This window comes from Lynx canadensis, chromosome B3 (assembly GCF_007474595.2).
Source record: "Lynx canadensis isolate LIC74 chromosome B3, mLynCan4.pri.v2, whole genome shotgun sequence".
In the NCBI taxonomy this organism is placed as follows: domain Eukaryota; kingdom Metazoa; phylum Chordata; class Mammalia; order Carnivora; family Felidae; genus Lynx; species Lynx canadensis.
Genome location: NC_044308.2, coordinates 145952238 through 145972700, shown reverse-complemented (window position 1 = coordinate 145972700; position 20463 = coordinate 145952238). Strand labels below are relative to the sequence as shown.

The following is a 20463-nucleotide window of genomic DNA, read 5'->3' as shown; positions in this document are numbered from 1 at the left end:
CACACTGCCTGCCAGGGGCCATGGCGGGAGAGATCTCCGTGAGGGAGACCCAGAGTCTCAGGCTCATCCAGTCTGCTGAAGGACGGCAGCCGAGCTCGAGAGGCTCCCAATCACGTCGGGAGCCAGCAACCAAGCTTGGGCCTCAGGGCTCTCCAGCAGGGCTCTCCACCTACAAGTCCCTGTCCCGAGGGTTTGTCCCACCTGCTGAGGCATCTGGGGCGTGTGGATGGGAGGAGAAGTTTCTGGTGAGACGGTTAGGAGAGCATCTGGCAGAGGGGAGGCGCAAGAACAGTCTCCGTCCCCCCAGGCCACCGCAGACGAGGGGCAGGCCGTGGCAGAGGCGGGGGTGGGACCCGTGGCAGAGGCTCGCCTGGACGCCGCACAGACAGCCAGGGCGGCCACGGGCCACGGGGCGGTGGCAGCGAGGGCCCAGGTGGAGGCCGGACCTTTCCTGGGTAACCACATGGCTGCTACTGACATGCTTGCTTGGACCACACAGGTGATGCCTTAGCGAAAGGAGGCCCGGCCAGACCCTGGGCCCTGTGTCCAGACAGGAAGAGACCCTCCCAAAGCTTCTAGTTCTGGCTCCTCCCTGCCAGCTCCCTGCCTTCCTCTCCCTCTCCCTTCTCCCGCATCCACCAGGAGCAGACAGCAGAGGCCCAGCCCCTCCTCTGGCACTTGGCTCAGAAACGTCCCGAGCCACGTGTCCACACGGCGCACAGCCGAGGCAGGAGGCCCTCCGCCCTCCCTTCCTCTCCAAGCCCTCATCAGAATTGCCGGTAACATCCAAATTCATGCGCACAGTCTTCAAGGCAGTCCGGCTTTTTCTGACGTGCACCTCAGAACCGCAGCCTCGGCTTCTGACACTACATGTGTGACACTTCCACGTGTCGGCTCTGTCACACCCCACTTCTGGCACCGGAGTGTGTATGCCCCTCTTCTCCTGCGGCAGCCGACACAGCGGGAGCCGGACGCTGACCATGTCACTTCTGGGGGCGCGTTCCCTCCATGCCCCCCAACCCTGGCGTCTGCCCGTTGTGTCCGATCCTGGGTCTTCCCTCCAATCCCACCGTCGTCCTCGCGCACAGCGCCGTGTCTGATCCCTGGTCCTCCCCCCAGTCCCTCCGTCGTCCTCGCGCACAGCGCCGTGTCTGATCCGTGATCCTCCCCCCAGTCCCTCCGTCGTCCTCGCGCACAACGCCGTGTCTGATCCGTAGTCCTCCCCCCAGTCCCACCGTCGTCCTCGCGCACAACGCCGTGTCTGATCCGTAGTCCTCCCCCCAGTCCCACCGTCGTCCTCGCGCACAACGCCGTGTCTGATCCGTAGTCCTCCCCCCAGTCCCACCGTCGTCCTCGCGCACAACGCCGTGTCTGATCCGTAGTCCTCCCCCCAGTCCCACCGTCGTCCTCGCGCACAACGCCGTGTCTGATCCGTAGTCCTCCCCCCAGTCCCACCGTCGTCCTCGCGCATAACGCCTGTCTGATCACCGATCCTCCCCCCAGTCCCACCATCGTCCTCGCGCGCAGCGCCGTGTCTGATCCGTAGTCCTCCCCCCAGTCCCACCGTCATCCTCGCGCATAACGCCTGTCTGATCACCGGTCCTCCCCCCAGTCCCACCGTCCTCCTCAGGCAGAGCACTTCCTGTTCGTGTCTATATCCCCTTTTGTAAGGACAGTCATGCTGCATTTGGAGCCCACCCTCTGGCCGTATGACCTCATGACTTTATCTACTGTGACTGTGTCCCCCCAACAAGATCACGTTCTGAGGCACTGGGGTTTAGGATGCAACGCAGCCCACAGACCCAAGTTCAGGGCCCGAGGGGAAGACAGGGAGGCTGCGCAGCGGGGGCCTCTGCATGTGGATGGGAGAAGGCAGGGGCACGGTGGCCAGGTGCTTGGGAGAGCAGAGAGGTGGGTCCCGCCCCCAGGGGACCAGTGAGGAGGGGGGTTGGCACCCCCACCCACCCAGACAACCTCAGTCCAGGCTGAAGAATGGGCATGACTGACCCTGTCTACGCAATGGCAGCACGGTGCCCTGGGGGGACGTGGGATGAGGCAGGAGCCAGGAGGAAAGGGCCCACAGACTAAGATACAGCAGAGCCCTCAGGGGCCTCACGCTTGCTCAGCCGCCCTTGGCCAGCCAGGTCCCTGGGGAGAGGACAAGGGGACTGGAGACAGCCCACCTGGAGTGCCTCATCCTGGGACCTGCCGCCCGTAGGGCCCAGTGTGCAGCGCAGCCTGTCCACCCCGCCCCAGGGCACAGGGTCGGGGGGCGGGGGGAGGGCCGACCCCACCCACTCCTCGGAGAACCACACAGAAGTCTGGCCACGTGGCCCCTCTGCAGGCAAACGGCACCTGTGCCGCGGTGGCCAGGGGCCAGCAGCTGGAGCCCTGGGTGTGGGGACGCATGGCCCCGGGCCCATCGCGGAGGGACCGCCCTGCACTGGGGTCTGGGCAACCCCAACCTCGGGCTCCGCAGTGGGAGCCCCGGCCACTCGGCCGGCTCTGCCGTGCCACACACCCCCACCCCGCACCCTTGGGAGCCCCAACTCCGGAACCCCGTGTCTGTCTTCCAGCCTCCGGAGAAGCGCTGCACGTGTTCCCCTTGGTCTCGGGGTGTCAAGCCCCGAAAGAAGGCGACCCCGTAGTCCTGGCCTGCTTGACAAGAGGATACTCCCAAGAGTCCGTGCAGGTGACCTCGGTTTCGGGGAAGCAGGACCAGGCCAAAAAGACCAATCTCTTCCTGCCGAAGGCACAAGACAACATTGAGCTGTCCTTCCTGACTGCCCGGTGGAAGCCAGACCCCCACCAGTGCAGCACCGCCAGCGGCAAGCTGCAGAAGGCCTTGCGGTGGCCAGGTGGGTGGCCCCGAGACCACAAGGAGGGCCCTCCCGGGTCTCCCACACCTTCCACCAGGGCCTGACCCCAAGGACCGACACAGGCACCCAGGCCTCAGCGCGGTGCCCATGAGGGTCACCTCTCATCAATCACCCCAACCCTCAAACCCTTTCCCCGCAGACCCTGTCCTCAGGGTGGAAAAGAAAGGCAGAGGCTGAGTGTGAGGCTTCCCACGGCCCAGTCCCCACCTCTGCACAGCACAACCAGCTCGTCCCTCCCTCCCGCCATTTCCAGGTCCTCCCGTCCACCACGCAGCCCTCCCACCTCAGTGCACACACGGTCCGACCCTCACCTGCCACTTTCCTCTGATTTCAGCATCTTGGGAAACTAAGGCCCCCCTGTCGACTCTTGGGCCAACCCCATCAGAGGTCTCCACCACAGTGCCCAGCACTGCCAGGGTCTCAGGTGAGGAGCCCCCACCCCAGCACACCCTTTCCTGCTTTCCCATCTCTTAGGATGCCCCCTTCAGGCAGCCCTCCATGACTTCTCCCGCAAGGCTTCAAGTCCCATCTGAGTCAGGAAAGACAGGCCCTGAACTGATGTCTACCAAGCACCTACTGTGCACCAGGCCCTGTGCTTGGCACCAGCAGACACGCCTCTGGCCCTTTGTGAACAGGAGACCCACCCAAGACACCCTGCGAAAGCATAGCCGACAAAGGCAGGCCCACGGGCCAGGACTGGGACACAGCTGACCCAGCAGCCCACAGGACTGGGCCCTGAGCTTGTCATGGGGCCTCACGTGAGGATGCGTCACCAAAGCGGCCAGGAGTGACCCTTGCAGAATTGTAGCATGCCCCCTGAAGGCTTGGGGGCCGTGGCATGGGACCCAAGGCCTCCCCACAGCAGGAGCCGCCCTCCCCTCCCGCCCGCACTGGCTCCCCGTCGCCCTGCTGGCGTCTCGGGAGGAGGGTCTGACAGTCACTCCTGTGCCACGTTAGCAGAAGCATTTGGACAGACAGAGAGCCTCCCCCCACGGGTGGCCCCCACCCAGGCCAGAGCCGCGACACCCCCATCTCCAAACACGGCCAGGGGCCTGGCTCCACGTGGGGGGACTGATCAAGAGACAGGGGAGGCCCCCGGGCAAGAATGCAGAGTGGTCTGTGCAGCGGGACTCGCTCACCGGTCCCCGTCCCCCGGGGCATGTGAGCCTCAGCACGCCCGCAGCCAGACGCTGCCCACAGCCTGTTTCCTCCCACAAGCTGGGAACAGTCTTTGCAGTTTGAGAGGAATGGCGGGGGGGGGGGGGGGGGATGGGGTGAGAGGAGGAGAGACAGAAAAGCCTAAAGATTTGCTGTCTGACCCTTTACAGAGCAAACTTCTGGGACCGGTAACTCACCGGCCATTGTCGCCACAAGTGTGGGAGTGACTGTGGCGTGGTGACTAGGGGGCAGTGGCGGGTCCGGGCAGGTCTCAGAACCCCAGAGAGCAGGAAGGCTGAGGGGCCCAGGGAGGCCACGGCCCGACCACGTGTGCAGCACACAGTCTCTCCCCCCACCTCCCTCCGCAGTGCCTTCCACCAGCCACACCCAGGCGCAAACCAGAGAGCCGGAAAGGACAGCGGACGCCAGTCTCAGAGGTCAGTGCCCTGGGGCACAGAGCGGGGAAGAAGGGGAAGAACAGATTTGGGAGCCCCGGGGACAGCCCAGCTCGGGAGCAAGCCCCCGGGCCGGTGGCGGGAGGCCAGGAGGAGACAAAGGCCGGGTCTGCACCAGGGAGAGCAGCAGGCCGGGCAGAGTCAGAGAGGGCGTGTCGCACTGCCCACAGCACCACCCCCAGGCCGGGTCTGCGCGCCCCAGTGCCCCCAGTGACCGAGGCCACTGTCCTCTGGCAGAGTGTCGGAACCACACCAGCCCTCCCAGCCTCTACCTGCCACAGCCTCCCCTGCAGGGCCCATGGCTCGAGGGACAGGCCACCTTCACCTGCCTGGCAGTGGGGGCTGGCCTTCAGGAGGCCCGCTTGTCCTGGGAGGTGGCCGGGGCGCCCCTGCACGCGGGTGTGGACAGTGGGCCGCTGGAGGAGAGTGCCAATGGTTCCCAGAGCCTGAGAAGCCGCCTGGACTTGCCCGTGGCCTCCTGGGCCTCGGGGGCCAACATCACCTGCACGCTGAGCGGCCTGGGCGTGGCTTCCCAAGTGGTGTCCGCAGCTCCCAAGGAACACGGTGAGGCCCCCTCCACAGCCCCCAGGGAACACGGTGAGGCTGGGGGCCCTGCGCGCGCAGCCCCCTCCTGGCGCAGCCGCTCCTCTGTCCGGGACCCGGGCCGCCCAGCTTCCCCCAACTCCCCGGTGGCCCGCGCATGACCAGGCTTCTCCTCGCAGCTGCCTCTGCGCCCGGCAGCCTCACGGTCCACATCCTGACTGTGTCCAGAGCAGCCTCCTGGCTCCTGTGCAAGGTGTCCGGCTTCTCGCCCCCAGACATCCTCCTCACCTGGCTAAGGGACCAGGTCCAGGTAGACTCTGCTTCCTTTGCCACTGCACCCCCCGCAGCCGAGCTGGGGAGCAGCACCTTCGAGACCTGGAGCGTCCTGCACATCCGCACGGCCCAGGCCCCTCGCCTGGACACCTACACGTGTGTGGTCCGGCACGAGGCTTCCCGAAGGTTGCTCAACGCCAGCTGGAGCCCAGACACGGCCAGTGAGTCACGCGTGGGCACGGGGCCAGGGCTGGGGGCGGGGGCAGTCCCAGAGGAGCTGAAGGGCTAGGTCCCGGGGCTGCAGCCAAGGGTCTGTGCCACCCAGCCAGGATGACCCTGCCCCAGCCTGGTGGGCACCTGGAGTGTGCACACATTTTCCCTGCACTCAGGGCTTTGGATGCCCTGGCACCCGTCCCCCTGAAGCCTGTCCTCATGTCCACAGGCCATGTGCTGGACTAGGAGGGGTGGGAGGTAGGTGTCACCCCTGCCGGGCCGCAAGGAGCAACCATTTCCCACCAAGACCCGCCCCATTGCTGAGCTCAGAGCAGGGGCCTCCCCTGGGGAGGCTGGTCATCCCAGACACAACCCTCCCAGGGGCATCTGAGCCTCCCCAAGCCCCAGGACCCCCACTGGCTCGGGAGAACAGTCAGCACCTCAGAAGCCAGGTACACCCAGAAGTAGGAGCTGGGCTTGGGGCGCCCAGAGAATCTGACCCGCACATGCCCACAGCAGGCCCTGACTGCAGGCCACCTGTAGGGCAGAGGGGACAGAGGCCCACTAGGGTGGGGGCTCACACTGGAGGTCCAGGGCTCACTCTCCCCTCAGAGGCTGGCTATCAGGCCCCCTCACCACCTCATCAGGGGACAACACCCAGGCAAGGCCCTGGAGGGACAGAGGTGGACACCTCAGGCCAAGCAGGTAGCAGGACACCATCCCCCCGCTGTTCGAGCATGGAGAGGTGGCCCTAGAAGTGGGGTAGAGGCAGATGCCATGTGGAGACCATGCCAGCCATGTGGTGGGGGGGGACACACAGGAAGGCTGTGCCAGCCTCCACCGGCTCAGACACCCCCTCGTCAGACCCGGCCATAGGCAGCCCTGCACAGTGGAGGACATGTCCACACAACAGTACTGACCCACTGCCTCCTACAGCCAGGTCTGGAAGTGCTGGCATCTTGTTGGGCAGCAGCCTGGAGCGTCCCCTAGAAAGGCGGCTCTCCTCAGCCCCCCAGTCCGCCTGCCTGTGTCCCCGTAGGCCTCCCCGTGATGTCCCAGCACCAGCCCCTGTCCCCACCGAGGCTGGGACTCCTGGTCCTCAGCCCATCTCCACAGCATTGCCCCCTGCCCTCTGGGCACCCTCTTCCCTGGCTACGCCCCTCAGGCGCATCTGTCCTCCGGTCATCAGAGCAGCCTCCTGGCCCTGCTTACCTTCCCTCCCCTGATCCCCTAAGCAGGTGTGTAAGGAGATCGACCCCCCACCCGAGGCTCCTTGAGGGCCAGGTCCACACTGACCTCCTCCAATGTCCACTCTCCTACACCCAGCAGATGGGAGCCCTCCCCAGGCACAAACCAGGCCTCTCCATCACAGGTGATGTCACAGGTGAGGCTGGACCAGCCCCCTGGACAGACTCAGCCAAGGCTGGAGACTGGTCCGCCGTCATGCACAGAGCCCCAGGTGTAGGCTGCAGGTGTGTGTGCACATGCACCCCTGGTCACCTGAGCACACGCACATGCCCAGCATCATCATCGTTATAAAGCATCACACGGAAGGTCCCCCCACACCAGGCCCCTGTCCTCTTCCTCCTGACCTGGTTCTGCTCCTTGGCTCTATGACACACATAGACTCCAAGTCTAAAGTTCTCTCTTGGCCAGCAAGAGAGCGGGACACAGGATTAAAGTGAGAGATGACTAACGTCCGGGAAAAGACAAGAGCCCGAATAAGGGCCCTTGCCCCGTTTGTATCAGGGTCAGAAGGCTTGCAAACACGGCAGTGGACGTGCACAAAGAGACGAGGGATCCGTGAACATTAACTTGTGGACGTGAGGGAAAGGGGGTCTCGAGGATCCTCGGGGTTAGGGGTTTGGGTTAATACAAAACAAAATCCGGGCGCCGGGCAGTGGGGAGGAAGGTTGTTTACAGCGGACCTGAGGCAGCACCTCTGTTTATCTCAGCCTCGGGGATGAGGCAGGGAGGACACGTGACCTCAGGGTTGACAAGGCACCTTTGCTTTCGTTAACCATCTCCGCTCTGGGCCGCTACGCCTGCAGTGCAGGGGTCCCTAGTGCAGTTCGCCAACTTACCCAGCTTGGTCCTATTCTCCCGTGAAAGCTGCTATAGTACTAAATTGGGGGTGCTTCTGCCCTGAATGCCTACTCTTGTTTATTTCATATACCTATGCATCGGGGTCCTCTATACCCCCCTATTCTTGGTTGCCTTGTCTTGTTTACCCAAACTCGGGGGTGAGCATCCTATAGCTTCGTACTTCTCTGTGCCTTGTTAACCCATTGGTGTAAGCCCGGGGGATTCCTAAGCTTATCCCCCACAGTTCCCCCTTTTTGCTTTTCTTGGTTCTTCTAGTCTTGTGTTTGAGAACTGTCATGATGAGCTCCTGGTCCTCCTTTTGCTTTTGGATGGCTTGGAGGGAGATTCTGCAAAGACATAAAAAGAGACACAGTAAAAGCATTCTGCCTCCCAGAGTGATCCAGAATTTGAGATGGGTGCTAGCCGTAAGTGAGAAAGGATTTAGGTAACGCCACATTCCCCAGGAATCAGCTCATTCATTTTTAAGCTGATCCTCTGTATATTGTAGCTGTTGGCTCAATGTCGTATCTAAATCTTCTATATTGTCAGAGAGGTGGGAAGAAAAGACACTTCAAAGGTGTGTCTGGACAGCGTCCCAAGCTTGGGAGTGATTCTAAGGAATGGCAGTCATGCGTATATGCTGGTTGTTAGGGTCACGGGGCAGTTTAGAGCAGAGGAACAAGGCCTCCTCTTTCTTTCCGATGAATTCCACTGCAGCCTCAAGAGCTTCAAGGCAGGCCAAGACTTGTTTATTAATCGAAGTTTGGCTTACAGATTCTTTGGTGTTATTAATTTGTTAAGGACATGGGCTGTCTGGATAGTATGATGCAGGCTGACTCCAGCTACGGTGGCAGGGGCGATAACGCCTACTGCTACTAGGATGCCCGTGATTAACAGGCTAACAAATCTTTTCCGCCTTGCAGCAGAGTGTCAGTGTTGAAGAAGCTTGGAAAGCACGCCTGGTCCTGATGGATGCATGTAGGACACAGAGCTGTTAACAGGAACCAGGCTGAGACGCACTGTCTAAGCACTAATAAAGAGGAGATGTTTAATTGGGTGATGTTATCATGACTTATGCAGGACATAAACCAGCCTTGGGGCATAGAGATATTATAATTATGTCCTAGTTGTCAGATCTGGATGGTGGAGGTAGCAAAGAGAACATAGGGAGAAGGGACACAAATAGTCCCTTGAACTGGTCCATGTGAACTGCTTATCGTACAGGGAGGCCCCAGTTAGGTTAGCATGTGGTTCTACATAAATTTCACCGTGGCTAATAGGAAGAGTGAAGAAGGGAAGACCTAGCTTCCAAAGACTAACAAGCCAAGGTCGTTTTAATTTTCCTTTATATGCAGAAACTATAGGGCCAGACAAATCTCCATTTTTCCAAAAAATATCCCCCTACTAGGCTGGCCAGAGGATACGGTCTTATTAGACTATTTTGTTTCATGATATCCTCTAGGACCCCTATCATAACAGTCCAATTACCCCAGTGAAGATTATGTTCAGTCTCTCCATAACAGGTTGTCCAGGGAATAATGTTCCAGGGGTGGTCTGAATATTTGAGACTAGAGCAAGCTATAACATTAGGAGTGTGAGATATGCTTGTTTTTTGAGGTATAGCAAAGCTTGTGGCTGAGAAAAAAGGGAAAATTGTCTGGCCTTGTAGAGGTTTTGGGCTGTGCTTGCAAAAGCCAATTGATTCTTCGTTTAATACGAGCAGATAAGTTGTTGAGTTTGGTAACACACACAGGAGGTGCTGGAGGAAGCCACCACTGAGGTCTTGGCATTTAAAGCCAATGCTCTTGTTCCATTTGGAAGGGAGGGTTAAGAGTGGCTCCTCCCATGAACTCAGTGTCATTATTGCTAATAAGAATAAGGCTGTGCCAGCCTCCAGTGGCTCGGACACCCCCCGACAGCCCAGGCCCGGCCATGGGCAGCCCTGCACAGTGGAGGACATGTCCAGACAACAGTACTGACCCCGCTGCCTCCTAGGAGTGTTAAGCTGTCAAACAGAGGTGGGTTAAGGAGATGGGCCCAATATGAATATCGAGCTTGGCCTGGACAAATGAGGGCAAGGAGTATAATCAGGTTTACACGTATTGAATTTTTGTTAATGACAGAAGTCACGGCCATCAGATGCGAATCAGGGGTATATGCAATATCACTGTGTTGTAAGAGGATGCCAGCCTGGTCAGACAGGCGTTTTAAGGCTTCCCCGTGTTATATCATGGGCAAGGACTTGTGTTTGTAGAGCGGCTTCAGGATGAGGAGTCCACGAAGAGGCTTCTCCCATCTTGAAGAAGGGGGCCGCTCCCTCGGGGTCATTCTCCGGAAGTCTTGGTTCATCGGACTATATCCTAGGGGTGTCCACCATGCCATTCCCTCATGGTTCCCTCTGAGGGAATCCACAGAGGTCGGGAATCTGAAAGAACACGAGCATATCCTCGACCCCAGGTGGGAAGCTGAGTGGGCCCAGTCTGTGTGGGCCCCCCTTCAGGGGTTTCTGCAGAGCACCATAGGGTGAGCGGGTTTATCTGATTTCAAAGAATGCCCCTCAGCTGTGGTGAGTCCTTGAGGATTGAGATTTAAAAAGTGAAGAGTAATCATAGCCCGATCGAGAAGCTGAGGTTGTCATGCAGACAGCCAGGGGTATCTCCCCCTTTCTGTTTTTTCACATGTTTTGAGCATAATATATGCTCATTTTACACTTGCTTGGCCTTGTGGATTGTAAGAAATGGGTAATTCCAACCAAGGCTTAAGTGAAACAACTTAAAAGGGCATGCTGTCCTGCTGTTTTACCCTTTTTGTTAAAATTATTTATACGTTTACGTATTGACTTACTTATTCATTACCATTAACGAAAATGTGTTATGTTTTCTGTAGTTGTTGCAGGGTGCACTAATTTTACTTCTGCTCACCAGTAACTGACATATCGATCACTGGCCGTTGAGGCAGGGGGTTAAAGGGCCAAAGCCAAGGTCTATTCCCCTGCCTTTCTCGCCAATGCCCACACAAATATGTTTCAGCCATGTGAATATCCATTTGTGGCATACGATGGGCTAAGTTTAGCAAAACGGCTCCCACGTATCTGAGTAAAAGCCCTTCAAATATCACCCCCTCCCCCCCGTCATCTGGCAGAGGCATCCAGTCCCCTGCTAAACAGGAACGACACAAACGTGGAGGATTTGGAGGCCAGCACCAAGGGTATTGCCATCATTTCCCAGCCTTTGGCTCAAAGGAGGAGGAACTTGAATCTCAACCCCGTATAGTTTTCAAATCCATTTACTTTAACTTTAGTCCGTCCCGACCACACGTAAAATTCCTTTTTAAAGATTTCCTGCACGAAACTTCCACAACTTTTCTTTGCATTTAGACTTTGTCCCAAGCCATTTCTCTGCAAATAACCAGTCTTGTATAGGACAAAATTACTTTCTTTTACCTTCAACAAAATATATTTACATTTCTTATATCTTTCTTTCCTACACACAGAGTTGCTTTGTTATTTTTATCAGTTTTAACTACATTTAGCAGAATTTTAACTCTTAGAAACCTTAGTCTCCAGTGAAAACTAGATAGCGACCAATTGTGAATTGTCTGTTACTTAGAAAAATTTAGGTGGTAGACTTATGAATCCATTAAGCATAAAGCATGTTTTTTAACAGTTCCAAATATCCTTAGTCTTTATTTTGCAACAAGTCAGAAGCACAAACCTACATCTAGTAGTTAGTGCTTTAGCCTCTTATCTCATTAGATATCCAATGAATTTACCTCAATTTATTTTTTCAATATGAAATTTACTGTCAAATTGGTTTCCATACAACACCCAGTGTTCCTCCCAACAGGTGCCTCCTCCATGCCCATCACCCGCCCTCCCCTCCCTCCCACCCCCCATCAACCCTCAGTTTGTTCTCAGTTTTTAAGAGTCTCTTATACTTTGGCTCCCTCCCTCTCTAACCATTTTTTTTTTCCTTCCCCTCCCGCATGGTCTTCTGTTAAGTGTCTCAGGATCCACATAAGAGTAAAAACATATGGTATCTGCCTTTCTCTGTATGGCTTATTTCACTCAGCATCACACTCTCCAGTTCCAACCACGTTGCTACAAAAGGCCATATTTCATTCTTTCTCATTGCCACGTAGTATTCCATTGTGTATATAAACCACAATTTCTTTCTCCGTTCATCAGTGGATGGACACTTGGGCTCTTTCCATAATTTAGCTATTGTTGAAAGTGCTGCTGTAAACATTGGGGTACAAGTGCCCCTATGCATCAGCACTCCTGTATCCCTTGGGTAAATTCCTAGCAGTGTTATTGCTGGGTCATAGGGTAGGTCTATTTTTAATTTTTGAGGAACCTCCACACTGTTTCCCAGAGCGGCTGCACCAGTTTGCATTCCCACCAACAGTGCAACAGGGTTCCCATTTCTCCACATCCTCTCCAGCATCTATAGTCTCCTGATTTGTTCATTTTAGCCATTCTGACTGGCGTGAGGTGATATCTGAGTGTGGTTTTGATTTGTATTTCCCTGTTGAGGAGCTACATTGAGCATCTTCTCATGTGCCTGATGGCCATCTGGATGTCTTCTTTAGAGAAGTGTCTATTCATGTTTTCTGCCCATTTCTTCACTGGATTATTTGTTTTTTGGGTGTGGAGTTTGGTGAGTTCTTTATAGATTTTGGATACTAGCCCTTTGTCCGATATGTCATTTGCAAATATCTTTTCCCATTCCATCAGTTGCCTTTTAGTTTTGTTGATTGTTTCCTTTGCAGTGCAGAAGCTTTTGTCTTCATGTTTTTGCCTTTTGACGGCATGGGGAGGAGTGCTGTCTGAAGCATTGAAGATTCAGATAGCAGGCCTTACCCCAGGCGGTGCAGAAATGGGAGGAAGGGGGAGAGAAGACAGAAAAGGTGAGGAACCTCCAAGAGGCCTGAAGGCAGAGAAGGGCACAGAGGACAGAGAAAAGAATTTATATGGTCCTAAAGTCTGTCAGCTCAGCCAAATGAACAGATATCGATTTTTGTTTTGTTTTGTATCATTTGTTTTGTTTTGTTTTGTTTTGTTTTGTTTTGTTTTGCACTAGTGGAATTAGGCAGTCCATGTTGGGCCAGAGAAGGCAGGGAAATTCCCCCAAACAAAAAGAGTTTCAGCAGCTGCTTGGGAATATTCCTTAAAATCTCTATCCCGAGGTAGACTAGCCAGAGACCATTGGTTCTAATCATCATAGTTATTAACCCAGGAAATGAATGAGGGAGAGGCCCTCACATATAGTAAGACTAACAGAGTGTATAGGGAGAAACAGTGAGACAGAGAGAGTTAGAGTCCCTCTATCAGGGATGCCCTCTGTAAAATCCACTGCGCTATTTCGGTGCATTGCTTTGCTGACAGCGACTGGAAGCTGGGCTGGCTGCCTTGGTTGGGGATACTGCCCTGTGTCAGACAGTTGTTGAAAAGACACCAGAATAGCAGCGGCAAAGTTCTGCACAGCACGAGTCATGCGAACATCATGAAACTCTTGGGCACAGACAGCATACTGGGCTGGGGTCCGGATGATGTTCTTAAGAGAGCCCCAGTCCCAGGCACACGTGGAATGAGAGCCGCGAATATTTTCTAAAATACCCATTGTAAAAGGGCTGTGATGGACATACAGCCGAACTGATTTGTGCAATTCTTTTACAATTAGAAAGAGCAGGCCTTCATGACCCAATTGCCCATTTTGCCTGTCGATGGGAAATAGCTGGAGTTTACTGGCCTTATGGGCTTTTTTTAATGTACTTTTGCACCGGGGTGAGGACTTTATCAGAGCAGGTTGGTGAGGTTTTCAGAGGCTCGATATCGATATCGTACCACCCTTTTGGGGGAGGAGGAGTATCTCCTGGCTGTAAAGGAGCCACAGGCACAGGCTGGCTAGAGGGGGAGCGAGGTTTCTCCTCCTTTTTAGATAACTACATCTTCATATACACCGTCCGAGCTTGAGGGGAGAAGGGCAGTATGGACAATGGACCAGGTGAGGATTACTTTAGGGGGGTATTAGCCCCTCTAGAATGCCTGGCCTTTAACGTTTTCCCTACTCGTTCCCACACATCAAGATCATAAGTTCCTTGTTCTGGGAACCAAGGGCAATTTTGTTGGACAGCCAGTAATCTAAGGAGAGCCTTATAATTTAGAGTAGTCCCTGCTATCTCTCCTAGGGACTGAGAAATTCGAACATAGCGCGTTTGTTCAGGGGCTAGGGAGTCAGAGGGAGGGAGTTGCCCCATGGGAGATCTCTCAAAAAGCTCTGCGGCGGCAAAACTAGTTTCGCTTTATCCCTTACCTCATCAGGTAGACACGGTAACCAGTGCGTGTGCGTTTTTTTTTTTTTTCTTGGAGCTCCTTTAGCGTTCCGCGGCGTCCTGCAGTCCTTGTGTCGCACTGCCTGGCCGCGGCAGCACCTTGCCACGTCGGCCCATAGTCCCCTTTCCTTCTATCACAATGGGGTCACCATCTGCCGTAGACTCCAAGTCTAAAGTTCTCTCTTGGCCAGCAAGAGAGCGGGACACAGGATTAAAGTGAGAGATGGCTAACGTCCGGGAAAAGACAAGAGCCCGAATAAGGGCCCTTGCCCCGTTTGTATCAGGGTCAGAAGGCTTGCAAACACGGCAGTGGACGTGCACAAAGAGACGAGGGATCCGTGAACATTAACTTGTGGACGTGAGGGAAAGGGGGTCTCGAGGATCCTCGGGGTTAGGGGTTTGGGTTAATACAAAACAAAATCCGGGCGCCGGGCAGTGGGGAGGAAGGTTGTTTACAGCGGACCTGAGGCAGCACCTCTGTTTATCTCAGCCTCGGGGATGAGGCAGGGAGGACACGTGACCTCAGGGTTGACAAGGCACCTTTGCTTTCGTTAACCATCTCCGCTCTGGGCCGCTACGCCTGCAGTGCAGGGGTCCCTAGTGCAGTTCGCCAACTTACCCAGCTTGGTCCTATTCTCCCGTGAAAGCTGCTATAGTACTAAATTGGGGGTGCTTCTGCCCTGAATGCCTACTCTTGTTTATTTCATATACCTATGCATCGGGGTCCTCTATACCCCCCTATTCTTGGTTGCCTTGTCTTGTTTACCCAAACTCGGGGGTGAGCATCCTATAGCTTCGTACTTCTCTGTGCCTTGTTAACCCGTTGGTGTAAGCCCGGGGGATTCCTAAGCTCACCCCCCACAGGCCCACACTCTCCACTTCGTGTGGGGACCCTATAGCGTCCGGACTTCTCTGCCAACTGCCTCCAGTCCTTCCCCTACTAATCACAGTGGCCTCCTTGAGGGTGTCTTCCTGCTGGCCGTGCCCGCACAGCCCAGCCTTGCTGCCCAGCACCGGGATGCGTGAGCTTCCAGTGAGGACGTCACAGATAACGAAGGCAGCGTGGCAAGCGGGAACAGCAGGACGGCGCCACACGCACTTTATTAACCAGCTTTATTTGAAGTCACTGAAGAGCTGAGGACTCAGAGAAGCCCAGCTGACCTGGCTCCCGGGCAAGACAACATTGTTGGCCACGTTACCCCCACCCTGGACACCGACGGACACGGTTACGTTACCCCCACCCTGGGCACAGGCGGACAGAGGTATCGGCATCCAGGGAGGAGAGAGGCCTGAGGGAATCAGTCAAGGCTTTAACATCCACATGGGCTGACATGAGGAATAAGAATAGGGATGAGCCCCAACTGTATCCCCTCCACCACTGACTGCCCCAGACAGGACCTGTGCTCAGAGCTGGGACAGATCTCCAGTCCTGCATGGTGCTTGGACTCTGAAGCCCAGAGGAGGGAGGGGCCTGACCCACCCCAAACACTGGAGTTGAAGCCAACTGTCCTGACATCCCACCGTCTTGAGTCCTGATTAGATAGACCAGATGTGCCCTCACCCCCGCCCCGAGGAAAGTGCTATCATATGCTCCACTTCTCCAGTGCTGGCTGTTTGTTCACAATGCCCAGCGTGCAATCAAAAATTAGAAGACATGCAAAGAAGCAGAAAAGCTTCAGCCATAATCAAGATAAGAAGCAGCAGAGTTAGACCCACAGGAGATCCAGACTCTGTCATTAACAGCAGTTGCGATCACATCCAACCACATCACAGCATCTCCTGGGCCAAGCCCGACACGCAGCCCACCGGCCTGGCCCGCCTCACTGGACTGAAGGGCGCAAATGAACATGTCACCCACCCGCCCTCCTGTCCTCTGAGCAGCCTTCGATGCCCTGGGGCTCAGTCTGGTGCTCTGGTGGGGGGTCAGAACACACGGCCTTTACCTGGACAGGGCACTGTCCGTGCAGGACTGTGTAACTTTTGACTGTCCAGCTGACCCCCCAACCGTTCACCACTACACTTCACGTGTCTGGAACAGGTTTTCTCAAATTATCCGGAGCAAGGACAGCTGCCTTTGTTAATATTTCCTGTTCTCGTGGACCAACACCTTCCTAGAATGCAACAGGGTTTAATTACTAGAAAGATGAAATTAACAAAGATTGCCATGTTTTCATTATTAGAATAAACAGACCGCTATAAAGTTTGCAAGCGCACACGACTTCCACGCTCACGTCCCGTGACACAGGAACTGGGCCCTGAACCAGGACCCCGGCAACCCCTCCCATCCTGGCCCCCGCCCGAGTGTCCAGGGGAGCGGCTGCTCAGAGATGCAGATCCCGCCATGCCCGCCCTGCCCCCACTCGCCCAAGCTCTCCGCGGCAGCCACTCGGGGCCCCTCTGCCCTCCCGGCTCTCTCCCAGAACAGCTTCGTGCGTGCCGTTCCCACCTCTCGTTGCCTGGCTGGGTCCCCTGTGCGACTACCCCTACCGGGTGACAACCACCTCCCGCTCGCGCCCGGGACTTGTGCGCCACAGTGCTCGGTTCCGGCCCGTCTGCTGCACGGGGTGGGGGGCCCCGTCTGGCTCTGTGGGCACCGGGGGACCCGGCCGGGAGAAGCCTCACAGACGCCGGGTCGGGAGAAGCATGCCCGGAGCAGTCCCCTGTCACTCAGCAACCCGTCGTGTGCGGGTTCCGAACCGAACCTCCTCACTAGCGCCCTTGCTCCCCAGGTCTGGACATGGCCCCCCCAGCCCCCCAGAGCCATGACGAGAGCGGCGGCGGCTCCACGGACCTGGAAGACACCGGCAGACTGTGGCCCACGTTCGCCGCCCTCTTCCTTCTCACTCTGCTCTACAGCGGCTTCGTCACCTTCATCAAAGTAAGGCGGCCGGCACACCTGTGTGCAGGGCTGGGGGGAGGCGATGCCCTGCCCGGTGGGGGGCACACTGGAGCCAGCCCAGGGAGCCTGGTGGGAGCGGGAGGGATGTGCAGCCGCCATGGGCCGTGGACAGGGGCCCGGGGCCTGTCGGGCATCAGAGGCTCCTCCCCTCTGCCACAGCACTCCGGCCAGGAAGCGGGCACGTTGCACCTGCTCACAAGGACACGGGGGTCTGGGCCCTGTCGTCTGGGGACCTGGCTCCTCACATCCCCCCTCTGCACCCTCCGGCCACCGGCCCCCTTCCTGACCCCTGGGCTCTTGTTGCAGGTGAAGTAGCCCCAGGAGAGCGGATGTCCTGCACCCGCAGAGAAGGGAGGCTGGGACTCTGGCCTGTGCGGGGCGCCCCGGCCCCACTTCTGCCTGCCCCATGCTCGTCTCTGTCCACCCGTGCCCAGGGCTCGGCCGCCAAACCCAGCCCACGCTTCCTGAACCCGCGGCCCTGACTGTGGGCCCTTGCCTTCCCACCTGCCAGCCGGCCCCATAAACAACTTTGCTCACATACCCTGCCTCTTGTCTCCCTGCCTCCGTCGGCTCAGAGGATCCGGGGCTGAGAGAGAGTCCCAGCCGGGATTGGGGTGCGGCTGTGGCAGGCGGGCCACGGGGGGCTGCCCCGTGGGGAAGCCGGAGGGGGGAGAGGTGCCGCTCTGCACACTCACAGATACACCCACCACATGCACACGCACACGCACACATGTGCACAAGCACAGTTCACACAGAAGCGCGTGTGCACAGACACAGGCAATGCTCGCGCACACTGCAGCCTACAGACACAGCACACGCACACACACGTGCAAGCGCCAGGCTCGTGCTTGCACGCACATAGTACACGCACTGGTCTGCAGACCGTGTGTGCTCACGTATGCGCACAGACACATGCCCAGGCGCCACACGGCTCCCATGCACCTAGCTGGGGGCAGTGGGTGCTGCCCACACGTGGAGCTCATTCTGTGTGTGCCCGGCCCCACGGCCTCCTGGGTCTGTTCCCTCCGGTGCAGCAGGCGGGGGCAGTGCACGCAGTCGTGCCTGAAGGGGCACATGGGAGACCTTGGTGTTGCCCAGTACACAGTCACCGTTGGAAGCCTGCCATCGCCCAGGGTCCCCAGCTGCAGAAGAGGAAGTGGTCACGGGGGCAGGCGAGCACAGTGGACGCCACCCGCTGGCCAGGGGCAAGAGTGAGGGCAGCCACTGTCAAGCCCAGCCGGTCCACGGCCCCCCCGCCCCCAATGCCACAATGCTGGTGTCCCCCTGTCACTGCTCGTCCCTCTCACCACCTCCGTCCTCACCCACCCTCATCCGTCCACGGCTTCAGCTCATGCTCATCCCTGCACGTGGCCAGTGGAGGCTGACCCACACCTGACACCTGACATGCCACGATCGGACGCGGGGCTGTGGTCAGACGACCCCCATGGCCTCTGCATGTGACCTCTGGGGCAAAGGCACTTTGCAGAGGCATCAAGGTCAGGGTACAAGAAGAGAGGTGGTCTCGGCTGGTGGGGGTCACTGTTGTCACAGAGCCACAGGAGAAGGCAGCGTGACACCAGAGCAAGGTGCCCACGGTGGCCACAAGCCCAGGTGCTGCTCCTGGAGCAGGGAAACCAGGGACAGGCTGTGTCCCAGAGCCTGCCCACGCCCGCCTGTGGCCCAGGGGCTGGGGGCAGACTTCTTGGCTCCAGACACTGAGGAGACAAAGGTCTGTGGGATTTGCTGTGGCAGCAACAGGAAACTCACACCCTGGGTCCCCATGTCACCGCTGCCGGCCGAGGGGGCCCCATCTAGGGTCTCAGGCCAAACTCTGAGAACAGATCCCGTTCTCTCTCTGGGCCCACCTGCTGCCCCAGCCTTGTGCCACCCACTCAGGAGGCTGCCCACGGTTGTGCCCCGGAGGGCTCACCCTGCCCACCCTGCCCTCGGCGACCTATCAGTGGCAAGGGCAGCCCCGTGTCCAGAGTTCACAGGAGGCCTCAGTGCCCCCACAGCTCGTCCGCACACGGGTCCTGTAGTGGCCATGCCCTTGCCCTGTGCCGCTGCCCCACTGCGTTTTCTTCTCTGCCCCTCTGGCACACTCTGGGGCTCCCTTTCTCATTATATTGGTTGGTTATTTCTTTCCCATCACCCAGAAAGTTAATGCCAAGAGCACAGAGTTTTCTGTGGCTCCCTGATGATGCCCAACACAGAAAGAAGAGCCCAGCACATGGTAGGTGCTCAGAAACACTTGCTCAGTGAACGCACGTCCCCCGCAACATGGACCCTAAGTCACAAGAGCACTTTGTCCCCCGGATGTGTCCTCCTGCACACGGCACACATTTACAATACACTGCGGTCCCTGTATTCCCAGTTACCTGCTTCGGAAGTCTACCCTCCCCCAGGCTGCCACCTCAGTGAATGACCGCCTGCCGAGTGGCCCCCGAAAGACACCCCGAAGTCATCGTGACCTGCCTCCCACACACTCCAAGCCACGTCACACCCACCCAGAGCTCCCTGTTGTACAGCCCGCCTCCAGGCCTGCCCCCTCCCCAGCCCACAGCCGGTCTGGTCCCCTAAAGACCTGTGAGCCCGTAGCCCCGGCTCAAAGCCGCTGACGGGCTCCCTTTACATCAGGAACAAGGCTCTTTCTGCCTAACCCAGCTGGACTGGCCAGGCCTCCCCAGCGCCAGCCACCTCGAGGCCATCTGGGTCTGCTCCTCTGACTTCACGGCCCGAAACCATCCGCCTGCCCCAGGGTCTGTCCTCCTCCCAGTCGGCCTCCAAGCCCCATGGAAGCAAGGACAGCACACGCCCAGCATGCACAGTAGCTGAAGGAATGAATGAGTGAGCACACAAACGAATGAATGGTCTGGCAGGACCCAAAGGAGGGTGTGCACTTGGGCCTCCAGACCTCAACCTCATCCTCCCGCCCAGCCTCACCCAGAGACGCCACAGGGCGGCCACAGCTGTCTCCCAGCTGTTCCCAAGGAAGCTACCCCTGGCTCTGGGCTCTGCCCTTGGACTGACACCCCACAGCCCCATCCGCAGGCCCCGGGAGAATGGAAGAGGGCAAGGCACCAAGCCCCTGAGCATACTGGGTGTCTGTTTGGGCCCAGCAGGTCCATATTTGAGCTTCTCTCTGTCTAGGAAGCAAACTTACAACATGCCCTAGAGTACACGACAGAGCACATCCGTCTAGTGCCAGAGCTCCATTTGGGGAAAGCATACGTGAACCCAGCCCCTCCTGGCCAGCCGGGTTCGTTTCTTCAGCAGAAGAATCCCGTGGGCTGCCCTCCACCATGACTTCTCCTTTCGTCTTACATAAGCACCAACCGACCTCGGCCAAACTGTCTATCTGCCAGAGGCATGTGACAGCCCCCATGGGGCCCTGGCTTGGCTGTTTCCCTCCACACAACGCGTTTGTGACTTTCCCCAGCTCTGCGGCCACAGGCCCGAACTCAGCGCTGTGACATGTGGTCCGAGGGGAGGGCCGTGTCCTGCACGCTCCACAGCTCAGCCGGGCCACCGCAGCCTCGCCTGCCGGGACGCCGCCTGCTCTGGGCAGAAACACCTGTTTCCAGCCGTGCTGATAAACAGGACATGTGTGTCCTCCCACACCTAA

The 20463-nt window shown here is 57.5% G+C and overlaps 1 gene segment (V, D, J or C); it reads left to right on the top strand.

The window, feature by feature from the left end:
* Window positions 1-20: 20 nt before the first annotated feature.
* LOC115516949 lies at window positions 21-17378 on the top strand. The segment is given in 12 exon segments: window positions 21-245; window positions 308-455; window positions 1395-1542; window positions 2141-2214; window positions 2577-2858; window positions 2917-2972; window positions 3214-3303; window positions 4406-4474; window positions 4663-5056; window positions 5215-5529; window positions 16669-16817; window positions 16998-17378. Coding segments are annotated over 12 exon segments (2106 nt in total).
* The last annotated feature ends 3085 nt before the right edge of the window (window positions 17379-20463 follow it).